General features: G+C 49.8%; 2 protein-coding genes across 6 annotated transcripts in view; both read right to left on the bottom strand.

Moving 5' to 3' along the window:
- Positions 1-459: 459 nt before the first annotated feature.
- SLC38A7 (solute carrier family 38 member 7) lies at positions 460-11,442 on the bottom strand. 4 transcript variants are annotated; one of them, XM_044256027.1, is made up of 12 exons: positions 11,308-11,442; positions 10,386-10,519; positions 8,624-9,045; positions 7,758-7,956; positions 7,377-7,521; positions 6,066-6,164; positions 5,413-5,470; positions 5,079-5,193; positions 3,594-3,741; positions 2,910-3,109; positions 2,148-2,202; positions 460-673 (listed from the first exon to the last, which is right to left on the bottom strand). In XM_044256027.1, exons 3-12 carry the CDS (start codon positions 8,891-8,893, stop codon positions 571-573), a joined length of 1,392 nt encoding a protein of 463 aa, XP_044111962.1. In that variant the 5' UTR covers positions 8,894-9,045; positions 10,386-10,519; positions 11,308-11,442; the 3' UTR covers positions 460-570. The 4 variants fall into 4 exon arrangements, with proteins under 4 accessions (XP_044111962.1, XP_044111961.1, XP_044111960.1 ...); XM_044256026.1 differs by lacking the exon at positions 11,308-11,442 and adding an exon at positions 11,119-11,299; XM_044256025.1 differs by lacking the exon at positions 11,308-11,442 and having other exon boundaries at positions 10,386-11,104.
- A 3,867-nt stretch (positions 11,443-15,309) lies between these two features.
- The window catches only part of GOT2 (glutamic-oxaloacetic transaminase 2), a 28,695-nt gene continuing 23,961 nt past the window's right edge, over positions 15,310-20,043 (bottom strand). Inside the window, exons 9-11 of one of the 2 annotated variants that reach the window (XM_044256024.1) lie at positions 17,108-17,258; positions 16,421-16,551; positions 15,310-16,283 (exon numbers count right to left, since the gene is read on the bottom strand). In XM_044256024.1, coding sequence (XP_044111959.1) covers positions 16,429-16,551; positions 17,108-17,258 — 274 coding nt within the window. In that variant the 3' untranslated portion in view covers positions 15,310-16,283; positions 16,421-16,428. Of the gene's footprint in view, positions 16,552-17,107; positions 17,259-20,043 lie in introns of both variants that reach the window. The other variant, XM_044256023.1, reaches the window with a different exon arrangement.

Here is a 20,043-nt window from a genome sequence, read left to right as displayed (position 1 = left end):
CCAGGATGGGGTGGACAAGGCATGACTCTATCTACCTCTGTGCATCTGTATGACTTTTGTGCTACCTTTGGAAGTTGCCCGATCCCAGAGAAGCCACTGTGGGCCAAGTGGCTGACAAAAGGGCAGGCACGGGGTCCCGGGGTGACGAGCGCAGCTCCTGCTCAGGACAGGCTGCTCTGTGGAGGATGGCGGTGGCCCTCTGCCCACACTCTTTCTCCAAAGTCAAGTCAGACTGGGTTCTTTTTTTCCGAGATGTTCTGACACTCTTCCCCTGTGTTTTTCAGGCATGGAGAATTGAGAGTTGGAGGGCAAAGAATGTTCTTCCGTGACCCAAGACCTTCCCCTGCCCATCCTCGCACTGCTGGGACTGGAAAGCAGGAGGGGAGCCGGGTTTGATCTGTCCAGAGGTGTGAGGCCTGATCTCATTCCAGAACTGTCCCCAGAAAAGGATGTCCAGATGTCATCCCACCAGTAAAGGGGAATGATGTTGGACACAGGGTGGCCCCACAGCTTAAAGAGATGGGTTCCTGGGTCCAGCGGCAAAGACCATGTGTTGCCTGGAGGCAGTGGTTATGCCAAGAGATCCACAAAGATGGCGTTGGCTGTGGTCTGGCCGAAGATGAAGGCTCCCAGGGTGACCAAGAGGACACCATAACCGACCAGCGCCCACCAGCTGTAGGACAGAGGAAGAGAGGGACCTAGTCAGTCAACCCATCCTTGACTTTGCAGACTTTATCTATCTATCAGTTAATTATTGTAATAACTTATACCACTTCTCCTGTGGGTAGGCACTTCCTACTTCTAAGTGACTTTTCATACAAAGGTATGTGGGACCAGATTATATGATCCCTACACCATGGGTCAGCAGACCTAGACCTAATAGGATTCATGGACTGGTCACAGCAAGCCAAGAGCAGAACCAGGATTAGAATGTATGTATGCTGATGGAAATATGTTCAGGGAAAAGCAGTTCATGTAGAATGTGACCCATACCATTTACAAAAAAAAAAGCAGACATCTGCAAATCAATGTATCAAAGAAAGCAACAGGGCATTAAGAGGGTACGACAGGGTACTGAGATTCAGAATGATTTTAATTTTCTTCCTTAGACTTATATTTTTAAAGTTTTTATAAGGGATATTACTTGCACATTAATTTTTTTTAAAAAGCTTGCAACCAGTTTTCAACCTCTGTGCGATTCAAGAAAACGTGGATATTAAAACAATGTCAGGGGCACCTGGGTGGCTCAGTGGGTTAAAGCCTCTGCCTTCAGCTCGGGTCATGATCCCAGGGTCCTGGGATCGAGCCCCACATCAGGATCTCTGCTCATCAAGGAGCCTGCTTCCCCTTCCTCTCTCTCTGCCTGCCTCTCTGCCTACTTGTGATCTGTCGGTCAAATAAATAAAAAAAAAAATCTTTTTAAAAAATGTCATATTTTTCATCTTCAGACTAACAGAAATTTAAAAGACTGTTCCATACAATCCTGGCAGGGCTGTGCGGAAGAGGCACTCTCACTCTCTGCTGCTAGGACTCTGACTGGTACTGCCTTTCTAGAGAGAGATTTGAACCCATGTGCCAAAGTCAAAAGGAGCACATCCCATGCTTCAGCAATTCCCTTCTAAGAATTGATCCTACTAAGATCTTCAAAACAGGTGTGCCAAATCGCCCACGTATTAGAGTCCTCATGCATTCACAAAACAGAACACTGCAGTCCTCAAAAGAGGGAAGAAGTGGATGGATCTTCCTGTGCTGACAGTGATCTCTAAGACACATGGTTAAGTAAACTGCAAACGGCAGGAGAGTGGCATGAAGTCATTTTTGGAGAACCCCAACTAGACACAGAGTGTCACATGCTTGTGCATACACACGCATGCTTCATGCACACAGAACTCTCTCAGGAGGAGGGGTGCGGCAGGGAGGGCGCTGCAGGGGGGAAGAAGGACTTCCACGCTCTCCTCTGAAGTCCTCCAGTAGCACTGAAGCTGTTAGAACCAGCATGTGCCACCCATTTAAAAAGGGATTTAGAAAACTCTTAGGGCTTTCAAGTTTACAAGTCTCTTGATCCTTGTTTCCGGCCCCCCTGCCCCCGCCAGACCATCCCTCATCCAGCACCTCCCTGACAGGACCAGAGGGGTGCCCTGCTTTACCTGGCTGGCTTGACTTCTTCCATCTCAGACAGTTTGGCTTGAATGAGGCACAGTCCTGGAAGAGAAGAGGCGGCCCCCAGAGCTCGGGTGGGTTCCTTCACTGGGACCCTCCCCCTTTATCAAGAGGTGGTGACAGTGAGTTGAGAAGGGCCCGTGTATGTTCCTCCCCGATACCCCATCTCCACCTCCACTCCCTGCGCAGCTGAGGCACCTGACAGGCACCCCATGGGCTGCACGTGAGCCACAGAGCTCAGGGGCAGCAGCTCCCACCACACCCGGGGCTCTTCCCCGTGCCCTTCTGAGCAGGTGTGGCCGCCCCTGCTCCAAGCAGTGTGCCAAGGCCTTTCCAACTGGTCTCCCAGGGAGGAGTAAGGTGGGTACAGGCAGAACTCGTGGCTGGGCCCAAGGAACCATTTCCCGGGGACCTGGTGGCAGACATCATGTGTCCAACGTCTCCGGACCTCTGCATCAGTGTGCGGCCACCAGACCCCATCAGCCTCTGGGCTATCCCAAGCCAAACCAGCCCGACCCCTCATCATCACGCAGAGACCAATGCGTGAAGGAAAGGTTAGGAGTGCAGGCTGGGTCAAATAAGCTGCTACTCAAGCCTTGAGTCTGTTGACTTCCCCTCATCGCCTCATCAGAAAGGTGGAGAAAGCATCGGGACCTTCTTTTCAGGAGGGGCGGGGCTCAGCCATGGAGCCTGAGGCTGGGAGACCCGGGGGGCCAGTGCTGTGGGGGGAGGGGGTTGAGGGTCCCCACCTGGGAAAACAAAGATGAAGCAGGCGGCCAGGCCTCCGATGACCGAGATGACCTTGCCGATGTCAGGGATGAAGAGCGCCAGCAGCAGGGTGAGCAGGAACCAGACGAGGGTCTGCAGCACGCGCCGCCGCCGCTCGCGCCCCACGTCCTCCTCCACGGGCATCCCCTGATAGCGCAGCCACAGGCCTTCGACCACCGCCCTGCCCGCAAGGATGTGGCTCAGAGGTCCCCCTCCAGTTCCTGGAGTGAGACCTCGAGCCAACAGACTGGGGGTATGGCCCTAAGCTCTGCGCCTGTTTCCTGTTGTGTGAAGTGGGCCTAGCGGTACTCCATGGGGACTGGAGGAGATGGTGGATATGATACGCTCAGTGCCTGGCCGGGGTGATCAGAATCAGATTCAGATTCTGGCTCATCATCACTAGGGCCTTCCCAGTTGCCACCCGCTCAGGGAGGAGGCCTCTGTGAACCATCCCCTTTCTGTGATCCATGGTGGATGTCTTCACCCCTGGGAACTCATGCTGTTATTCTCCTCGGGTACCTACAAGGCTAGGTGTTCAGGAAAGGACCTGGACTACAGGTTCATAGAGGACTCAGAGAAGGTCAAAGGACCATGTTCAAAGGGCTTTCAAAAAGGGAGAGGGGGACAGGGAGGGAGCACCCCCATGGGGTGGGGAGGGTGCTCACCGCCCACAGAAGTGCAGGATGGGGTAGGAGGTGAGCACGCTCAGGATGATGAAGGCGCGGGCAACGGCCACAGCCATGTCCTCAGAAGGGTAGGACAGCAGCACGTCGGGGTCCACAGCAGCTCCAAAGCTCAGGAAGCCACAGATGCCTGAGGACAGGGACAAGAGGGCTGGACAGAGGTGATCCTGGGAGGGTAAGGGGATGGACCTTTTACTCCTGGGTGCAGCATCATATGGGGAGGGTGCTGGAGCAGCTCTGGAGGCTAAGACGGTGTCGGGGTGGGACCCGAGGCCTCCTCCCTGACTTCTCCCATTCCATGCCTACTGCCACCTTTGTCATCTTGAGCTCACCCAGCACATTCCTCTGCACGAACATTCTGTCTGCCCAGCCCTTCACACCCCTCTCCCCGCACCTTCAGGTCGCTGCTCAGATGTCCGTTCCTCAGAGAACGCACCCACCCAGCCCATCCACAATGACCCCCGGCCCTGGGCACTCACTCATGTCACCCTGCTCTATCTTCCCCAGATTGCTACTTTCTCTCTGCATTTTCTGTTTTTAACACTTGTTCATCATGTGTCTCCCCAGCCAAAACACGAGCCCCGGGAGGGCATGGGCTCTGCCTATTTGCCTTTCCTGTTCCTGGATTTGTCTTCAGAGGTAGAACAGTGCTGACCCCATAACACCTGTGGAAAGAATCACAGCGCCTGGGCTTCCTTGTCTTCTGGTCCTGCACTGTCATCCAAACCATTCCCTGCGTGGCACCCACAGCCATTTTTTGCCAAGATGTGTCCCTGCTTGAAATGCTTCCTCTCTGGATCCCAACAGTCCTCAGGCCCAACAGGCCCAACAGGCCCTGTCTGGCCTCCCTGCCTGCCCCCAACTCTGTCCACTCCAGGCCTTTCTGTCCCTGCCTCAGGGGCTTGGCATTTTTGGCTTTTCTGTCTGGAATGCTCTTCTCCCAGCCCTTCAGATTCTGGCTCATCATCACTAGGGCCTTCCCAGTTGCCACCCGCTCAGGGAGGAGGCCTCTGTGAACCATCCCCTTTCTGTGATCCATGGTGGCCATCCCCACCTCTCCCAGGCCCACTCACAACTTCCCTGTTTGACTATCACAGTGGCACTCACCACTGTCTAGAATGCCTTACTGATTCCTGACTTACTGTGTAAGGCTCTCTCTGGCTAGACCATCAATTCCATGAGAGCAGGACCATGGCTGTCAATCTTCACAGCATCCCCCATGCTGGGAACAGTTCCTGGCCCTTACTAGAGACTGATTGAGACCTGCTGAATGAATCCATGAATACACCTCTCTCATTCGGGTGGGAGGAGGCCTAAGGCAGCCCGAGTCCAAGCCAATGCCTACAGTAAGTGTTTGATATGCTGGAAGTGCAGGGCTGTCCCCCAGGAGACTTGGGCCAGAGGACAGAGAGACAAAGACAGAAACTGGGAGCACTCCAAGTCCAGCCATTAGAGGGGAGCACTCACCCGTGCCCATGTAGACAGCGAGGGCGATGACCATGGCGGCTGTCACCACCCCACCCCAAGTCTTCACCTTGGGCTGCCGCATGCTGTTGAAGACGGGCACGCTGCTCACGTGGCACTGTCAGGATGAAGGTCACAGTTATGAGGCAAAGTGATCCCTTCCCTGGTTTCCGGAAGGAGGTACGTTGGGGGACAAAAGCCACGGGGACAAAGGACAACCCCCAGGGCCCTGACTTTTGTCTTTCCTCCCAGGATGTCCCCATCCTCCCTGTAATGTGGGGTCCAGCCCGGAATGGGGAACGAGTTGAGAGGGTGACAGGATCCTTGCAACCGGCACCTGAAATCCGAAGCAGATGGTGGGCATAGCATTGAACACGGCAACCCAGGAAGCTGGCCTGTGGACAAAGACACAAGAATCTGCTGCACGTGCACCCCATGCAGAGCCACCAATCACCCCCATGTCCTGCTTCACTCAGGCCACCAGGACCCTCCTCCACCACTATTCTACACATTCAACCCCCTCTAAGTCTGGAAACAGGGAGAGGGCACATCTCCATTCCACAGGTCAGCAAACTGGGGCTGTGGAAGACCCTGCAGAGACCCAAATCCTGAATTTCTGGCTCCTGTACTGGACCTTCCTGTACTGGAAACTTTTTTTTGTCTTAAATGACAAAACCGATTTCTCCTCGTTCAGAAGATAAAGAAATTAAACGAGCACAAGTTGCAAAAATGTGCAAGTCCACTGTGGTAGTCCCTGTAACCCAAGGTCTGTCTCATGACGACTCAGCTGTTGGATATTGGTGGCAAGGTCTCCCCGTCCCTGGTCCTCACTCTTCACTCCAATAAAAAGAGATAAGGACCTCCCGCCTCCTTCCCACAATGACGGATGAGTCAAGCTCTGGTGAGCCAATGAGCCTTGAGAAGAGCACCTAGGTGGCCCAGCACCTCCTGGGGCCCAAGTGGTGGCTTCCCCTGGGGGTTCTTACTCACCTGGTCAGGATGTCCCCCGGGGTCATCTCTTTATCTGGCCAGATATATTTGATGATAATGATGGCAGTGACGTACCAGGTGCCCACGACGCTCAAGAAGCTGCCAGAAAGAATGGATTGAGTTTCATCTTCCCCAGCCCCAGCTTCCCGCTCTGATTTCACCCCAGGGAATATCCACCCTCAGCTCTAGTGGCCACAGTGTCTACTGAGTGAATTGGGGGACTATTCCAAACAAAGCTTAAAATAATGCACAAGAAATAAGTTTTAGAGGGGTGCCTGGCTGGCTCAGTCAGAAAAGCGTAAGACTCTTGATCCTGGGGTCATGAGTTTGAGCCTCATGTTGGGTGTAGAAATAAACAAACTTAAAAAAAAAAAAAAAAAAGAAGTAAGTTTTAGAGAAACTGGTCACAGCTCAGAAGGAGCTGGTCCCCAAGAGGGGGCCAGACTAACATTTCTTTTCTTTTCTTTTTTTTTTTAATATTTTATTTATTTATTTGACAGACAGAGATCACAAGTAGGCAGAGAGGCAGGCAGAGAGAGAGAGAGGAGGAAGCAGGCTCCCTGCCGAGCAGAGAGCCCGATGTGGGGCTTGATCCCACGACCCTTGGATCATGACCTGAGCCGAAGGCAGAGGCTTTAACCCACTGAGCCACCCAGGCGCCCCAGACTGACATTTCTAACCATGAGGAAATGCACTGGTTCAGCTCCATGGCTCAGAGGTCTGGGCCTCAAAGCCCATCTGTTACTTCCATCAGTGCAGCCCCTGCTTGGTGACAGATGTGAGTGGGGCCCTTGAGAACTAGGAGGCGCTGGAGGGAAAAGGGCTGGAATGTCAACATGAAAGGGGACCCCGGAGATAGCCGAGTGTGACCCTGTCAAATATAGATTGCAGGAAATGCTCAGAATCACACAGCTTTTCAGACCTTGAGCCAGGAAGCCAGTCCTCTCCCTTCATACCAAGGTACATGGAACACTGGGCCAGGTTTGACAATATTAAATGATCACAAATCCACTCTCCCTGGGAAAACCACAGCCCTGCCGGGAAGCTGCCTTCGCACTCTTGATTATCATCTGTCCCTTCTTTGACAAGGACATTTGGGGCAGAGTCTCTCACTGATGCAAAGGGCCACTGTCTTTCTTGTGGCTGACACAAAAGGAAACCTTAGGCCAGAAGCCTTGCAAGCCCTGCTCCACCCTGCCTTGCCCACTCTTGCTGCCCCAGAAGGAGACGGCTTCTCCAGCAGTGCCTAGGTCTCTAGCTGCCTGTGATAGGAGTTTCCGTCTGGCCTGGGCTGGGGTGGGGCCTCCGAACCTGGCATATTTCTGGAAGCCGATCTCTCTGGGGATGGAAAGGGGCAGGATGAAGAGAAAGGCCGTGAGGCTGATGGTGAACTTTCGGTCTGTGTACCAGGGGCTGCCACCGGCCCCCTCAGGCTCCTTTGCCATCACAGCTATAACTGCACAGGAAAGAAGGAGGGAATATCACTCTGGGCTCCTGCAGGCTGTGGCCCTCCCCTCCGGTGAGCCTTAGGACCTCCATCAGTGTAATGGGCTCAGCAGCCAGGAGGGAGGATTCGCAGAAGAATGCCGGACCCAGGTCAGGCCCTGGGCAGGTCTTTGTGCCTGTCCCCTCCCCTGGGGAGCACCAGCGCTGAGGGGGAGGGATGAAGTAGGTCCCGAGGGGGAGCCTCACTCTTGTCTTGTTGGTCCCCAATGATGATGAGGAAGGCGATGCAGGTGCCAAAGGTGTAGATGGCAATGGTCACTTCGCAGAGCACTCCCGTGAGCTTGCCACACACGGCCCACACCACCTCCTGGTAGGTCCTCTCGTTGCTGGCCTGGGAGCAGTAGGCCAGGATGACGAGGCCGCTGATGATGAAGACCAGCATGCCCTGCAGGCAGGACAGAGCCAGAGGCTGTGCGGAAGGCCTGGCAGCAACCGGCAGCACGGGCCTGCACAGTGTTGACTGGGCCAATGCCCGAAGCCGGCTCACTAAATGAGTCTAATCTTGCCGGCAACTTTACCAGATGGCTGGAGGCTGCCGAATTGAGGTTTTCTCTCAAAACAGAAATAAAGTCTTCTGGAAAATTTCAAACGTACACAAAAGTAGACAGGATGGTATCATGAACCCCCATTCACCCACCACTCGGCTTCAAAAATAACCAGTTCAGAGCCCATCGTGTTTCTGCTATGCCCTCTCCCGCTCTGGATTATTTGGAAGGAAATACAGGCTACTAAATTATTTCACCAGTAAATATTTCAGCATGTAGTTTTAAAAGACAAGGGCCCGCTTTTAAGACATAAACTACACAATTATTCAATATGCGGTTGATATCCAAATTTCCCTGACTGCTGGGAAGCGCTCTGAAGCCTCCTCTGGGCTCAGAGCAAAAAATGCTGGAATTGATTAGTACTGTCTGCCAAGGGTGTGGGTGGGGACAGAGGTGGCAGGTGTCACCTACCACTATCTCAGCCGCAAAACCTCCCTTCTGAATGAAGTCAAGAGCCTTGCCCCAGCCCCTGAACTGAATTTCCACCGGAGCAGCGAGTACACTCACCATCTGCAGCGCGACACCGGCTGCCACCCCACCTGCCGTGCTGAAGGCGGCCGGGAAGTTGAGCAGCCCTGCACCTAGGCAGGCGTTGACGACGATGAAGATGGCCCCAAGGGTGGAAGTGGTACCTCTGCCCAGACCCTCAGGAGAGGCCTCCCCTTCACTCTTGGGGGCCGTGTCCACACAGGGACTCTGCAGCAGACGGGCCCGCTCCCCAGAGTCTATGCTCGAGCCCCACTCGCCGAGGTCACTGTTGATGCTGACCTGGGCCATGGCCCCGGGAGCCTGCTTCCCACTGGATCTGCAGATTTGGCTTCACAATCACATTCTTGGGGCAGCTGAGGGAACACCTTCAGCTGGAGGGCGGCACCAGCCTGTTTGGGACTATTATTCCAGGTAGACTGTGAGCCCTAGCTCTTCTCAACCTAGATGGGAGAGACAGGTACTACTGTTATCCTGAGAGGGGCACAGAAAGCTGAACCGACATTCTGAAGGTCAGATGGCTGAGATTCAAACCCAGGTGTGTCTCTGTGCAGAACACGTCACTGGGAGCCAGAGTGTAGGGTGGCGGAGACAGAAATATAGCCCATGCAAATCCTGATGCTTCAGGCTTACAGATCCTTAAGGTCAGTAAGAGATAAACATAAAACAGAGGCGTACTAACATATCGGCACTACAGAGAGGCTACACGCTGGGCAGGAGTATCACAGACACGTCTTATCTCTCTTTTTAAAAAAATTTTTAAAAGATTTTTATTTATTTATTTGACAGACAGAGATCACAAGTAGGCAGAGAAGCAGGCAGAGAGTGAGGAGGAAGCAGGCTCCCCGCCCAGCAGAGAGCCCGATCTGGGGCTCGATCCCAGGACCCTGGGACCATGATCTGAGCCGAAGGCAGAGGCTTTAACCCACTGAGCCACCCAGGTGCCCCGGACATATCTTATCTCATTCAACTCTTACCACAGTGGTCATAAGGTTCAGAGAGATCATATCACTGACCCAGGGTCACATATTAGCAAGAGGGAGAACAGGATTTGGATCTCTATCTATCAGCCTATTCCTACTCACAGGGTTGCAAGAACAGCCCTCACCGAGAACTGTCAGTATTTCCGTGTATTACAGTCTCATACACCTCCCTCTGGCCCAGAGTCTAAATTCTGCGTAGCTTCCAAAGCCCTTCAAAATTCAAGGCTAATTCGCGTTTTTTTCCTGGCTAAGTGACCTAACCACTGCCCATCAGAGGCAACCCTCTGATGTCCTCAGTACACTGCGGGGGGGGGGGCGCGGGTTAGAATGACTAATGAGAGCCCGTAGATCGTCACATGTTTCTCATTTCTCCTCCTGGTGATGGCTGAACAACAATGGGAATCGTACACTCCTGGGAGGTTAAAGGAAGAATGTGGGTGCTCTCAGACAACCGTCACCAAGCACGCACCCAAGGAACCCAGCTCCAGAGGAACTCTCTCTCTGCCAGCTCCAAGTCCAGAAAGATCAGTCAGATGCCAAAGGGCTTGCTCTTATTGCAACCTGTTACCCAACCAGTAACTCAGCAAAAAATCAAAGCTGTGGGTAGTGGAGGTAGAGTTTGGAGCTCCCAGCTTTCCAGTACAGCTTGAGAGAAGCCGTGTGAAGTCAGCACTCCCCAGAGCCATGAGACCTCCTCATCCACCCTGCTTGCATCTCCAACACAGAGGTCTCTGCACTGGCCCAAGATTTCTCAACTCTCCTTCCCTCAGAAGTCCTCAGCTCCACAACCCCCAGCTTACCTGCTATTTCCACCTGATGGTCTATGGTAGAGGGTGTTGCTCCTTACATCTCTTTCTCTCCAAAGATCTGGGATCTGATTTTCCTCACTTCCCTCTGGCCCCAATTTCTTCTTTCTCAAAACTTCACCTAAAATCTGTTGTCAGCAGAGAGAAGAGTTTGAGCTGTTTCTGCGCTGGTCAGCAGAGGGAAGGGAACTGAGCAGCTGTGACGCTAACTCACAGATCGGAGCACCAGATCAGTGAGGGGATCAGGCCCAGGGAAGGAAAAAGGCTAGAGTAATGTCATAGCCGGTAGTTGGCAGAGTCAGAACCACAAGGCTGATGTCCACAGGCTCAAGCCGGAGTTGTAACCACTGCCTTGGGCCCCCTCACATCCAATGGGAGCGAGCGCCCCGTCCAGCCTGTGGCTGGATCCCAGAAACACGCAGGGTGGGCTGCACTAGGAAGTGGGCCAGGGCTCACCCCGGGCGCACCCGGGGCTCGCCTCAGGCACCAAGCAAGGCGAAAGGGCTGCTGTGAGGGAGGACAGGGAGGCGCTCCCGTGCTGGATCCCGGCCTAGCACCAGGTGGAGACCGTCCGGGATCACCGCGCGGCAAACCCGGTCCAACCGAGGGCGGGCGGGGGACCCAGGACTTCGGGCTTCAGAGCCCTGCAGGGAGTGAAGAGGACACTGCCGCAGCGGGGACCGCAGGCCGGGGACTTAACTCCACACCCTCATCTCCTGCCACCTACCTACAGTGCTTCACGCCCGAGCCGGCAGCAGCGACACGTGAGCCGTGGTCACATGACCGCCCGAGATCCAGCGGCGAGGGAGACGCTGGGAGTTGTAGTTTTCCGCCGGCTTTAGTTTTGGATGGCGCCAGCTGCGTGAATCCCCAACCCCACAGTAATGACCTGAGGTCCTCTCCCAGCCCAGCTCACCATGCTGATCCTGTTAGTTTTAATCCTGGGTGGCTCAGCTGCTTAAGCGTCTGCTTTTGGCTCAGGTCATGATTCCATGGGCCCCGCGTCAGGTTCCTTGCTCTTGCTCTTCTTCTGCCCCCTCCCTTCTTGAACTTTCTCTCTCTCCCAAATAAATAAATAGAAATCTAAAAAAAAAAAAAAAAAAAAAAAAAAAAAAAAAGGTTATATAAATGGAACGAAACAGTCTGTACTCAGGATTGGCTTTCCATATTCAGCATAATCTCCCAGAGATCCATCCAACTTGTTGTGTATCAACCTGTATGTTTTATTACTGAGGAACATTCCACAGTGTGTATATACCAGTTTGTGTAACTAATCACTTGCAGGTTATCTAAGCTATTTGCAAATTTTTGAAACATAAGTAACTATTGGACTTTAGGCATTTTACCATAAATTTCAACCTTTTTATTTTTTTAAAAAAAGATTTATTGGGGTGCCTGGTGGCTCAGTGCCTTGTCAGCCTTCTGCTGATCCCAGGGTCCTGGGATGGAGTTGCATCAGGCTCCCTGCTCCATGGGGAGACTGCTTCTCCCTCTGCCCTCCCTTCCACTTGCTCTCTCTAATAATAAATAAATAATATAAATAAATAAGTAAAATCTTTAACAAAATAAATTTTAAAAAAGATTTGCTTTAGAGAGAGACACACACGCCGAGTGAGCGGCGGGAGAGGTGTGGAGGGAGCTCCATGTGGGGCTTGATCCTAAGACCCTGGGATCATGACTTGAGCCAAAATCAAGAGTTGCATGCTTAATGGACCCAGCCACCTAGGAGCCCCCAAATTTAACCTTTTAAAGGGTCTAGTACAGTGGTTTTTAGTATATTCAGAGTTTTGCAACCTACCTAATTTCAGAACACTGCTATCACTCTTCCTAAACTCTGTAACTATGAGTCATTCTTGACATTTCATAAAAACAGTCATATGTGACTTTGTGTCACAAGAACATGCACCTCAGACTGATATATGTGACCTTCTCATTACCTACAACATTTGCCTTCTGCTGTTTTCAAGGTTCCTCCATGCTGGAGCACGTATTAGTACTTCATCCTTTTTTATTGCTGGTTGACTGGACATTTGTGTTGTTTTCAGTTTCTGGCTCTTGTGAATAACAGTGCGACAGACACTCATATGCAGGTTTTGTATGGATGCATGTTTTCATTTATCTTCAGTATTTACATAGGAGTAGAATTGCTGGGTCAAATGGTAACTGTTTGAACTTTTGAGAAATTGCCAGACTGCTTTCCAAAACCGCTGCACCCTTTTACATTCCTAGGAGCAGTGTATGAGTTCCCAATTTCTCCATAGCCTTGATACCCTCTTTATCTTCTCTCTTTCTTATACCCATCCTAGCAGGTCTGAACAGATTCTCATTGAGGTTTTTATTTGTATTTCCCTGCTGTTAGTAGCTTATTGGCTACCAGGATGTCTTCTCTGGAGAATTGTCTATTCAGACCCCTTTTCCTGTCATTACTCGAGTTGTCTTTTGATTATTGATTTGTGCTGGTTCTTTATATATTCTGTATAGAAGTCCCTTATCAGATATGTAAGTTGCAGTATTAATCTCAACTTAAAAAAATAAGATTGTTTTGAAAAAGTTTGTCTTTTAGTTACTGGTTATAAGAGTAAACTAGTGGGTGGCTCAGCTGGTTAAGCCTTTGCCTTTGGCTCAGGTCATGATCACAGGGTCCTGGGATCTGAGTCTTGCATCTTGCTCCTTGTTCAGCGGGGAGTCTGCTTCTCCCTCTGCCTGCTGCTCCTCTGCTTGTTATCTCTCTGACAAATAAATAAATAAAATCTTTTTAAAAAACTGTAAACTAGTAATTTCGGAGAAAACACCCAAAAAACGAAAAAAAAAATCCCACCAAAGTAAGGAAAGTTTCAGAAATTCTTTTCAAGGTGGGATGCCTGGGTGGCTCAGTCAGTTAAGAGGCTGCCTTCGGCTGTCATGATCCCAGGGTCTTGGGATCGAGTCTGCATCCAGCTCCTTGCTCAGTGGGGAGCCTGCAACTCCCCCTGCTTGTGTGCGCATGCTCTCTGACGAATAAATAAAAATTTAAAAAATTGTTTTCTTCAAGGAGTATGAATGAGCTGGCTTTGGTTTAGATATAAGCCTGAAGCAGTCTCATCTAATGGTGTCCAATGGCTGCCCATGGGTCAGCTATATATGAACCACCTGGGAAGTTTTCTTTCTCTTATTTTAAAAAATAGACTCCCAAGGCTTATTTCAGAAATACTGAGTCAGAATGCCCAACGGTAAGAAGAGGAAACCAATACTTAAAAAATCAACACAGATTTGGAAACTATTATACCTTAAATTGTAACAGAACAAAGGCATGACTCTTCTGAGTGGGCAAACCACCTCCCCCATCATGTGCAAGCACACTAACATCTTAGAGCCTGAGAAACTCGGAAGGGGTGAAGTAGTCTGAACAGTGGAGAGAAGCATCAGGTTCACACCACCAGGTCTGTTTTCAGTGAGGAATGGGACTTAGTCCAGGGTGTGCTGGTAATACATGTTTAAAAATAACAAGTCAGCAGGGTGGTTAAGTTCCTTTTTTGGTTGAGGGCTTGGCAGCCAACTTTCAACCTTTGGCTCCAGACAAGAGACTTAGCAGTCAGTCCCTTTATGGATCAGTTAATATTATTTATTGCTTTTCCTTTTAAGACATTTCCAAGACACCCGATAACCTGGCCCATTCACTTCCTTTTGCTGGGTTATTTCCATTAGCAAGAGGATCACAGAAGAGCCCCCTGCTCCTCAGTGTACTCTTCCCTTTGGGGAGCGAAGAAAAACAAGAGCTCACTTTCCTCTCTCCCCCTCCCTGTCAAAAAACACTGTGGATAGGCCCGAGTCCTGTTCCACTGTCTGCTCAGTAGCTGGCCCATCTTGAATGGTTCCTAGCACTAAGAAGAAGGGACAGAATAACCTTGAGCAGGACTGATGCTAAGCAGGTGCCACTGCTAGATGTCTGCCAACAGAGCACATGACTTCATGTTAAAGGTTGGGCACTGGCAACCTACTATTTGCATCTTGGTTGCAAATCATTTTACAACAAACTGAATTAGTTGCCAACTTTTAAACATCTGTAGACCTCCCATAGAAACCAGGATTTCCATTTTTATTTATTATTTATTTTTAAAAAAGATTTTATTTATTTATTTGACAGAGAGAGAGATCACAAGTAGGCAGAGAGAGAGAGAGGGGAGGAAGCAGGCTCCCTGCTGAGCAGAGAGCCCGATGCGGGGCTCGATCCCAGGACCCCGAGATCATGACCTGAGCCGAAGGCAGCGGCTTAACCCACTGAGCCACCCAGGCGCCCTCCATTTTTATTTTAAAAAAAAAGTTACGACCTGAGCGCCTGGGTGGCTCAGTGGGTTAAGCGTCTGCCTTCGGCTCAGGTCATGATCCCAGGGTTCTGGGATGGAGTCTCCCATCAGGCTCCCTGCTCAGTGGGGAGCCTGTTTCTCCCTCTGCCTGTGCTGTCAAATAAATAAAATCTTAAAAAACAAAAAACCACAAGACCCGCAATTCTGAACTTCCTTTTGGTGCTATCATTTCCCTACCACTCCTCAACACGGAGGATGGAGGCTGCTCACCAGTTACCTTCTATTTCACATCCCTTTTTTACTTTACATTCATTGTTTGCTTCTGTTACCTACTTGGCTCCTATAGACACTTAAAGTCGCCACTGCCCCCCTGTTCTTTACCCCTGTTCTATCTATAGTTTCTTTCAAGGTATTTCACTTGTTTCCCAAAGTCCAAAGGATTATACCCACATTTTCAACATTGTTGGACTGGAAAAGCCAAATGGCAAGACCAAGACATGACTTTTGTTTACATCTGGAACAGCTCTCCCACCTCCTGGCTTACAGGCTGCTGAACAGGCCAGCAAACTTCTGGAACATCCGGCCACTCCTACCCTTTCCTCCATTAAAGAAAAACATACCACAGGAGACAGCGGTGGGGTCTGTAGTAACTTTATTTGAACAGAGAAACCAGGCTGCAGGAAGTCTACAGGACTGGAGCAGATGGGGGTTATCTTTCCAAAGGGTAAAACCTGAGCCCAGCTGGCAGCACACAGAGGTTAAAACCGAAGCGCAGGGATCCGCTCTCCTGGTTCTGCCCTGCATCGCCCGCTCACGATGTGAGATGACAGACCGCACAACGATGTGAGAGATGACAGACTGCACAACCGCACTCAACCAAGGGGTCCAAGCGGGCAGAGGCAACACCCGACAGTAGACAACCAATCACTGAAAGTGATGCTGGCCTCAAGGGCCATTACCTACTCTGGGCTATTCTCTGACAAGTAAGGTGAGGGTATGGGAGGGGCAGTACATTATCTCCTTTGTTCTTCAACTAAGGACAGCCTATAGGATGGGGCAGGTGGTCAGTCAAGCAGTAGCGCAGGATGAAAATGCAGGCTAGTTTTAGATCTCTGTGGCTAAGGAAAAGAACAGCAATGATAAGGGAAAAGAGAAGAACATTAAAATGCCTGAAAGTATTGAAAAGAACCTTTTTTTTCTTCTTAAATAAGACAGGAAACAGCATTTTTTTATTTTCCTCGCTGCAGCGGCAGACTTGCTGGTTTTCATGAAACATCATTTCTGTCACAAGGTCCGCTGATAAGCTTGCTGGATCGCAGGGGGACACACGTGAGGCCGCCTGCGAATGTCGGAATGGGCTCTTCCCATACACCTCTTGCAGGTGCTGTTCTCATGCCGGATCTAGAGGTGCCCCAACGCCCTAAGGTGCTGCAGTTAAAGCTTCTGGAATATTGCAATGGCATGAGCAACAGGGTTTCTGTCTTCCTCGTACATGTAAACTCTTTTGGAATAGCTGAGGTTCAAGGATGAGCAGAAGTTTGGTTTTGAGCCACAAAGTTTCAGACACCCGCCGCAGATGCCTCTGCCCTATTTCACTATGCGTTCTTTTCTGCGAAACACATTCAGTGGTTGAGTGTTAACTACTGTGGTTGAAAGATAGGACCTGCTCACCACCATCCACCCTCCTCTTCTCTCTGTGTGAATCTCACAACAGCAGGGGTCGTAGGCAGGAAGGTTGTCTCTCACCAGGGAAATTACTTGGTGACCTGGTGAATGGCATGGGCAAGGTAGCCCACATTGCCAGAGGTGACACCTGCTACAGAGATGCGGCCGTCCTTTGTCATGTAGATGGAGAACTCCTTGGTCAGCCTCTCCACCTGCAGAAAAGAGAGTTCAGGAGCATTCTAGGCAGTGGGATTTGCCCAGCCCATGCATTAAAACAGGAAAACAGAAACTCAATTTTCTTGTTTAAACCCTATTCCCAGAATTTGGTGGGCTAGCATAGAGAGAAGGCTAAAAAGCCATCTTAAAGTTGGATGATGAATTCTGAAGTGTGAACAGGTGAAAACAAATCTTAGATCCAGCATTTGAAGAAAAAACAGATCCAGAATCCAGCTATGGAAGAGCTCAGCTATGTCTCCTATCAATATTCAGGCTCCTGCTTGTTCTGGGATTTCTTCAGAGAAGCAGCAGTGATCCAAAAAATGACCAAAACCTGCTCTGCTTTTCAGCAGTTTGCAGCCTCACGGGGGATACAGACAGAGAAATGACTCTTAACAAAACCAAATGAATGCTACACTCTTCCTTTACCTAATAGGGTTCCAAAAGGACCGTTTTAATGGGAACCTGAGAATAGGTAGGGGATCTGTGAGGAATTCTCGATTTGCGAGGACTGATCAGTTGGTCAGTTAAGGAGAAATCAGGCCCTCTCACCTGCTCGGGCTTTAGTCCCGTGAAACAGAACATGCCAATCTGGTCAGTGATGTGCTGCCAGTTGTGGGAGGAACCCTCCTTCTTGAGGTTGGACACCAGCTGAGTCCGCATGCTAATGATGCGGTCGGCCATGCCTTTTACTTCCTGCAACCTGTAAAACAAAAAAACCCAAAAAGAACCCCGGGATGCAGCTCAGTTCTAGACAAACACCAACAAATAAGACAGAGCTCATAGCAATTTTATGTTCCTTGGCTGTTTCCCCAGTGTGCCTTAATTCTTTGTCCTAGCCTAAGTCAGATGCTGTCACTGGTTCAGCAAGTAAAAAGCTATTTTACTACATTGTTTTCTATCACTACACTAATGACTAAGGTGATGCAGTTATTAAAAATGACGAGGGGTTCAAAACCACAATGAGATACCACCTCACACCAGACAGAATGGCTAACCTTAACAAGTCAAGAAATGACAGATGCTGGCGAGGATGCTGAGAAAGGGGAACCGTCCTACACTATTGGTGGGAATGCAAGCTGGAGCAACCACTCTGGAAAACAGCAGGGAGTTTCCTCATAAAGTTGAAAATAGAGCTACCTTATGACCCAGCAACTGCACTACTGGGTATTTACCCTAAAGATACAAACTTAGTGATCTGAAGGGGCATGTGCACCCGAATGTTTATAGCGGCCATGTCCACAATAGCCAAACTATGGAAAGAACCTAGATGTCCATCAACAGATGAATGGATAAAGATGTGGTATATATACACAATGGAATACTATGCAGCCATCAAAAGAAATGAAATCTTGCCATTTGCGACGACGTGGATGGAACTAGAGGGTATCATGGTTAGTGAAGTAAGTCAATCGGAGAAAGACAACTATCAAATGATCTCCCTGATATGAGGAAGTGGAGATGCAATGTGGGGGGCTTGGGGGTAGGAGAAGAATAAATGAAACAAGATGGGATTGGGAGGGAGACAAACCATAAGTGACTCAATCTCACAAAACAAACTGAGGGTTGCCAGGAGGAGGGGGGCCTGGAGAGGGTGGTTGGGTGATGGACACTGGGGAGGGTATGTGCTATGGTGAGTGCTGTGAAGTGTGTAAACCTGGCGATTCACAGACCTGTACTCCTGGGGCTAATAATACATTGTATGTTTATAAAACAATAATAATAAAAAAAGAATGATGAGGGGTGTCTGGATGGCTCAGGTGGTTAAGCACGTGACTCTTCATTTCAGCTCAGGTCATGATCTTGGGGTTGACTGAGCCCTGCATCAGGCTCTGTGCTCAGCATGCAGACTGCTTGGAATTCTCCCTCTCCTTCTGTCCTACCTCAACCCTGTATTCTCAAATAAATGAATAAATCTTAAAAAAAAAAAAAAAAAGAAAAAAGAAAAAAAAAGAATGAGTGACTCAAATCTAGGAAGGCTAAGGCTCTCTATTGTTTATGCAGTGGGAAAAGTGGAAAAGTTGTGGTTTTTTTTTTTTTTTCCCCTTAAGATTTCATTTTATTTATTTGGGGGAAGGAGAGAAAGAGCGATTAAGCATGAATGGGGGAGGAGCAGAGGGAGAAAAAGCAGCAGCCTCCCCACTGGGCAGGGAGCCTGACATGGGGCTCGATCCTGGGAGCCCAGGATCATGACCTGAGCTGAAGGCAGACACTTAACCCATTGAGCCACCCAGGCGCCCCCAAAGTTGTGTTTTAAATAGTAAACTATGACCTTATTTTTAACATGGATGGAATACAGACTCCTGCTTTTGCAGTTAAGACAGTGCAATGGAAACCTATGATGTGCCAAGCCATATGCTAGGCGGTGAGAAGGGAGGGTTCAGACATGGTCCTTGCCTTTAAATCTTAAAACCAAAACTGGGAACAAACCTGTGAACCACCAACTATGGAACAAGGCACAATTTAAGAACCAACAGAACAGTGCTGCATTGAAAGTCCAGGGAGTGAGGGACAGTTCTATCTGGCAACTGAAGGCAGTCCTCTGATACACATGGCTCACTTGATTCTGGACATCATCGCCTTCCTTAGAATCTCCTCCTGCCATTCTAGACCTATGGCTTTAGGGGAAATTCCTGCCCAACTAGATGACTAAAAATATTTCTAGTTTACCTCCCTGTTCTAACGTGTTCATGTTCTTAAACCATCTATGATGATGTCATACACAGTTACGATGGGTCACAACTGCCAATCAGAAGTCAAAGAAAGTTAGTATTAGTAATTTTTATTTGACTCAGGTAAACATTTAAAATTGGGCACTTCCACATAAAAACGGGTGTTTCCTCTCTGGAAAAAGCTGGCAACACTTCACCAGCAGCGTGATTCCTGGCTGGAGCTCTAGCTCCCAACTCCTCTAGGGATGACAGTTGATTTTAAATTCCCTACGGTCCCATCTCTGTCCAGCTCCATTTACTTTCAGGTTGGCATCCTAAAAGCATGGAGGCTCTGACCACAGCTAGATCCAGGGCAACTCCAGCACAGCAAAACCCTTCCGTGCTCACTGGTGCCCAGAGAATGAAGTTCGGACTTCTCAAGATCTCGGTGAAGGTGCTTCATCACTTGTGCCCAACTTCCCAGCTTTGCTGCCTTCTCTATCCTCCTCCCCCTCAGAGTCAAGGCTACAGAAACTCCCCTCCCTGGGACTTCCAAAGCATGCCCTACAGAATGCACAATGTGTTCCCGTGCCTGTCCTCAGGCACAGCTCTGTTCAGTTCTCCTTGACTCTTTATTTGGTTGGCGGGGGAAAGCCTTCTTCTCCCTTAGAGGCACAGCTTACAGGCTGCCGTCTTCATTATATCCTCCTTTATACCCAGTTAGAATCAACAGCCCTTCCTTTGGTCCACATTTATTCTTTGTCTCTTGTATCAAGGCTGTATGTGTACCTTTCTCACCTGATAATAAACTACCCACAGGCCGAAATGCCTCACTCA

This window comes from Neovison vison, chromosome 7, assembly GCF_020171115.1.
Source record: "Neovison vison isolate M4711 chromosome 7, ASM_NN_V1, whole genome shotgun sequence".
NCBI classification, from domain to species: Eukaryota; Metazoa; Chordata; class Mammalia; order Carnivora; family Mustelidae; genus Neogale; species Neogale vison.
The sequence above is the reverse complement of the archived record's forward strand: the minus strand, read 5'-3'. Positions and strand labels throughout refer to the sequence as shown.

Coding starts and splice junctions, on each gene's coding strand:
- SLC38A7 (XM_044256027.1), bottom strand. CDS start 8,893: ATGGCCCAGGTCAGCATCAACAGTGACCTCGGCGAGTGGGGCTCGAGC. Junction 5,194..5,412: donor CCATCTGCTTCGGATTTCAG/GTGCCGGTTGCA, acceptor TCATCCTGACAG/TGCCACGTGAGCAGCGTGCC. Junction 674..2,147: donor GAAGAAGTCAAGCCAGCCAG/GTAAAGCAGGGC, acceptor TCTGTCCTACAG/CTGGTGGGCGCTGGTCGGTT.